The sequence below is a fragment of the Nannospalax galili genome, unplaced genomic scaffold (genome assembly GCF_000622305.1).
Source record: "Nannospalax galili isolate Female #2095 unplaced genomic scaffold, S.galili_v1.0 scaffold635, whole genome shotgun sequence".
NCBI lineage: Eukaryota > Metazoa > Chordata > Mammalia > Rodentia > Spalacidae > Nannospalax > Nannospalax galili.
In genome coordinates this window covers 702,888-708,294 of record NW_008335836.1, presented here as the reverse complement: position 1 = coordinate 708,294, position 5,407 = coordinate 702,888, and the positions used below count along the sequence as shown (strand labels likewise).

The 5,407-nt window shown below is 40.1% G+C and overlaps 1 protein-coding gene across 1 annotated transcript; it reads left to right on the top strand.

Moving 5' to 3' along the window:
* Positions 1 to 827: 827 nt before the first annotated feature.
* On the top strand, positions 828 to 1,778 carry LOC103732103 (olfactory receptor 52A5-like). The gene has a single exon (XM_008830618.1). It carries the CDS (start codon positions 828 to 830, stop codon positions 1,776 to 1,778), a length of 951 nt encoding a protein of 316 aa, XP_008828840.1.
* The last annotated feature ends 3,629 nt before the right edge of the window (positions 1,779 to 5,407 follow it).

The window sequence follows — 5,407 nt, the reverse complement described above, 5'->3', positions numbered from 1 at the left end:
AAAATAATATTGTTGGGGGGGACAGAACAACAGAAGCTACAGGTTTAAACTTGCTAGTAAATCAACATGCACAGAATAGGAAATGAAGAGCAAAAATGGACTCAAAGAAGCATGAAAAACCCATGAGTTGGTGCTGGAGAGACTGCTCAGCGGTTAAGAGGATTGACTGCTCTTGCAGAGGACCTGTGCTCAATTTCCAGCACTTACATGGTGGCTAACGACTGTTCTTAACTCCAGTTCCAGGGGATCAGGTCTGTCTTCTGACATCTGTGGGCACTACAGGACATGAGTGCACTTACATATATACAGGCAACACACTCATACAGATTAAGAAAAAAAAAAACCTATAATAAAAAATAATACACATGTTCAGAGGGTACAAAACTCCAGTGAGAAGAGAGTGAGAACAGGTTCCTATGAAGCCTGCTTTCTCATTTAAAAAACCTGACAGAGCTCCCATTATCATGGATTATTCATGCATAGTTTGGGCATATGTTAGTTCATGTAACATCTTCATTCTAGGTCAGTTTATTTTCTCAGTTTCCAAATTAGAGAATACATAAAAGTATTGATACTCAGTAGCAAGCACAAGATAAAATGGAAACCCAGGGAATTTCATTCTACCCACTGATAATGACCAGCATAATAAGCAGCATGGAACCTACTGATTGATTTTAAAATCAATGAAAGAGAGATGATACACTCTTAACACAAAAAAGTATATTTTGTTAAAAATGAATTATTTATTCTTATTTCTGATTCATCAAGCCTTAACATGAGCTAGAACCTGAACAGTGAAATGAGTCCTCAGTTCTGACTGACTTACCATGCTCGCATTCAATGGCTCAGTCTTCATGCCTTCTGTGTTAACACTAGTTGGAATCCCTGGCCTGGAGTCAGTGCAGTGTTGGATCGGGATTCCATTCTGTGTCATATACATCATCGCCTTGATGGGAAACTTCCTCATTTTAGTTATAATCAAAAGTGAAAAGAGCCTCCATATACCCATGTACATTTTCTTGGCCATGTTGGCAGCCACGGACATCGCCCTTGACACGTGCATTCTGCCGAAAATGTTGGGCATCTTCTGGTTTCATCTGACACAGATTTCTTTTGATGCTTGCTTGCTGCAAATGCAGCTCATCCATTCCTTCCAGGCAATAGAATCGGGCATCCTGCTGGCCATGGCCTTGGATCGCTATGTGGCCATTTGCAACCCTTTAAGGCATGCCACCATCTTCTCTCAACAACTTATGACTCACCTTGGACTTGGTGTGATGCTCAGAGCATTCATTCTTGTATTCCCACCCATATTGCTCATCAAAATCTGCCTGAAGCACTACCGGACCACCGTTATCTCTCACTCTTACTGTGAACACATGGCCATTGTGAAACTGGCAGCTGATGATGTCCGAATCAACAAGATATGTGGCCTATTCATTGCCTTCGCCATCTTAGGGTTTGACATAATCTTCATCACCTTCTCCTATGTTCAGATCTTCATCACTGTCTTCCAGTTGCCCCAGAAGGAGGCACGATTGAAAGCCTTCAACACCTGCATTGCTCACATCTGTGTCTTCCTGCAGTTCTACCTGCTGGCCTTCTTCTCCTTCTTCACACACAGGTTTGGTTCTCACATCCCCTCCTACGTTCACATCCTACTGTCAGATCTTTACCTGTTAATTCCCCCTTTCCTCAACCCCATTGTCTATGGTGTCAAAACTAAGCAAATTCGTGAACAAGTCCTGAAAATTCTTCTATCCCGAAAACCTTCTTGAACATTACCAAGTCCTTCTGTTGAAATGCTAGCTTGCTTCTAATTAGCAACTTGAATGATTTAGCAATTTCTGCCTTCATATAGTAATGTGTGACATAGCATTTCAAATGTTAATAACACAGATATAAACATTAAAGTAAAAAATAATAACCTTGCTTATCAAACACACAATCTAAAAATCTTATGTTGTGTTCTCAAATTATTTAATGTATTAGCCTACTTTGGGTCTGTCTATTTAAACTTAAATGTTTTTGTACCATGTTGATATATCCAACAACAAATTTCAGTAAACGTCAATTGCATTTGAAAATTCCTAAGCTCTACACATCATTTTTAGTCTGCTATCAACAAACACCTGTGATTTTGCCTCTGTTCCCCTTCCTCACTGGCTTCTTGTCTACATTTTCACAGATTTGGAAACATCAATCTGGTTTTCACACTTTATATGAATGTTTATCAATGTATAGCTAATATTAAATTATAATTTATGTGAAATTAAAGTAATAGACCAAAGTTATATAAAATCAAGAATTTAGTAAAAACACAGAGAAATCATGAACTCATTACCATAATTATAAATATTCTTTCAACAAAACAAAATCAAAGATGCAGATTTATACACTGAATATTGTTGTATATCCACATGGATTAGTGATTTTTAATGCAAATTTGAATTTTACTTAAACTTAGAGGACAATGAATAGTTGAATAGAGAGACGAATTATGCTGTATGTAGAAATGGCCTATTGCCAGCATCTTGAGAATTGCTTCCTATCTACCCTTATGTCAGAAATGCTTAGAACAGAGTTTGTCACTTCTGACAACACAAAAATTATTTTCCTGCTGTCAGTCAAGGGTTTGGATCATAAAACATTGAATCTGGAGCTCATGTAATATTAAAATCTACCATAAAGATAATTTGTAGGCTCAGAAGTTAATTCCACTTTATTAATGTAATAGAAACATGCAGACTTGAAAGATTGATGAGCAAACAGGGATGGAGGGGATGAATAACTGAAAGAATGTGTACTTGAAAAGTCACATGAGAGCCTACTCTCTCACAACCATGGTAAAGGAACTGGATGAAATCATGGAATGATGGAATGAGCATTGACAGAAGTGGAGGGAGATGCTTGGGGTTAGATTATTGGCCTGAGATGGGGACAGGGGAAGGGAAAGGAGACATGATGTGTGGGATAATCAAAACTAAGAATGCGTGAAAAAGCCTTATGGAAACCCACTAGTAAGTAAGAAATTTTCAAAGTACATTACAAAAAAAGAGCTTGAACAGAATTACTCCTCATTGGCATACAATATTACTCCCAGAAGACATGAGTTACAAAATGAAAACCATAGTATCAAGCATAGTATTCTTGCCCATTAATTATTGATCAGAGAGAACACAGAAGATTCTAAAACTTCACAGATTATTGCCATTGCCCTTGGTTATTCACCATAACTACAAGGCAAGAGCTTATTCCTGAAGACACCACACAATTTGGTTATATCCCAGAGAGAAATCAATTTCAAACCAACTGTGAAATGTGCTCTCTGCAGGCTGGCTTTCATACTTCTAGAAGGTGCTAAGCTGCTGTAGGAGGAAAGATATCAAGGTTCTTAGCACCAGAGCCTGTAAGCTGCATCACCAACCTGACAGGCAAGATGTACCCACTGGTGCCACAGAGGCACGACTGTTATGGAGTCACTGTTTTCTGATTGGTTTAATGATGATTCATGGGAAATAATTTCTGTTTTCAAGAAAAAAATCTAATGATACATTTTGTGCATTTCACACTGTATATCTTGATCATATTAAATGCCCTCCCCTATCTTCACCCCCCCCAAACAACCCCAGGATTTCACATTTCTGATTGGTTTAATGATGATTCATGGGAGATAATTTCTGTTTTCAAGAAAAAAATCTAATGATACATTTTGTGCATTTCACACTGTATATCTTGATCATATTAAATGCCCTCCCCTATCTTCACCCCCCCCAAAACAACCCCACTGGATTTCACACATTCTGTAATATATGCTGAGGTCATTTGACTGAGAATGTTCCCTATAGACTCCAAGTATTTGGACATTTTGTCCCCAGTTTTTGTTAGGGAGGTCTTAGAAAGTGTGACCTTGCTGGAGGAAGCATGCCACTGGGGCTGGGCTTAGAGAGTTCTTAAGCCTTGCCTGATTTCCAGCCTCTCTTTGCTACCTGTGCCTGCTTGAAGATGTGATCGCTTTGCTTCTGCTCCTACTTCAGCCACCTCTGCTGCCATGCCTCCCTGCCATGATGGACTGACTCTTGGCCCTCTGCAACTGTATGCTAGATAAACTCTTCCTTTCTTTTAAACTCTTCCTTTTATAAGTTATCTTGTACATGGTGTTTTATAACAGCAGCAGAAAAGTAACTAAGACATATGTTAAGGCCAACTGAATCAAGTTTGTATCCTCAGATGTCCCCTGGTGTGAGTCCATCCACTGGAGCCTCATCAACCTACCTAGTGTCATGTCTTCAAGGAAGATCAGCTCTTCCTCACCCAGGGGTGATTAGTTGTCAATAGCTCCTCAGTGAAGGATGGGGCTTCTTCCTCATTTATCCAGCTTTGTGGGGGGTTGTCTGCTGTGGGTTTGCATGGGTCTTGTGAAGCTATCTCCATTGTATAAACAAGTTTCCAGCTGCCTGGAAAACTCCCTTTTCTTGTGGCCGTGCACCACCCCTGGCTCTTATAGGATTTTATTTTTAAGTTTTCCTTACAATGTATATTTTTATTGAATGATTTTTCATTTTCATAGAATACACCTTAAGCATATTTATAAACCCCTCACCTGTCTGCACCCCCTTCCCAGCCTGCCCACAGGATTTCATGCATTCTGTAATGTATGTCAAGGCCCATCAAGTCAGGTTTGTGTACCCAGGTGTCCCTCAGTGTGAGTCCATTTACTAGAGCCTGCATCACTCCAGTCCACCTTGCATCACTCCCTTCAAGAACATCTCCTCTCCCTCACCAAGCAGTGACCAACTGCCAATAGCTCCTCAGTTAAGGTTGGGGCCGTCTACTCATTTCTCAAGTTCTATGCTGGTTTTTGTCTGTTCGAATTTGCATAGGTCTTGTGCATGCTTCACCATTGCTGTAAGTTTACATTAACAATTTACCAGAAGCCTGGAAGGACCTGTCACCTTGTGGCCATGCGTCATCCCTTGCTCTTACTATTTTCCTTCCCCTCTCCCATAATGATTCCTGAGCCCTGGATGTGTGATGTTTCATAGAGACATCCTATCCAAGGACACACATACTCCAGTCTCTTATTTTCTACAGTTTGGTCCATGTGGCCTTCTGTGTTCATCATACTCTGTTGCATGAAGAAGCTTCCCTGGTGAGAGTTGAGAGATTCATTAGTATTCTCTTTGTCCCCTGCTTTGCTACGTTCCCCGAGCCTTAGGTGTAGTAGTTCCATTGTAGATATGTTACTTAGGGATGGGCATCTTACAGACACTTATTCTCTGTGTGTGACCAATTCTTTCTTCCCTCTCTTTTGCAATGGCCCCTGAGTCCTGGGTGGCAGAGTTCTATCTAGGAGCATACATGCTGAAGTCTCTTGTTTATAGTTTGAGCAATTGTGGTTGTCTGT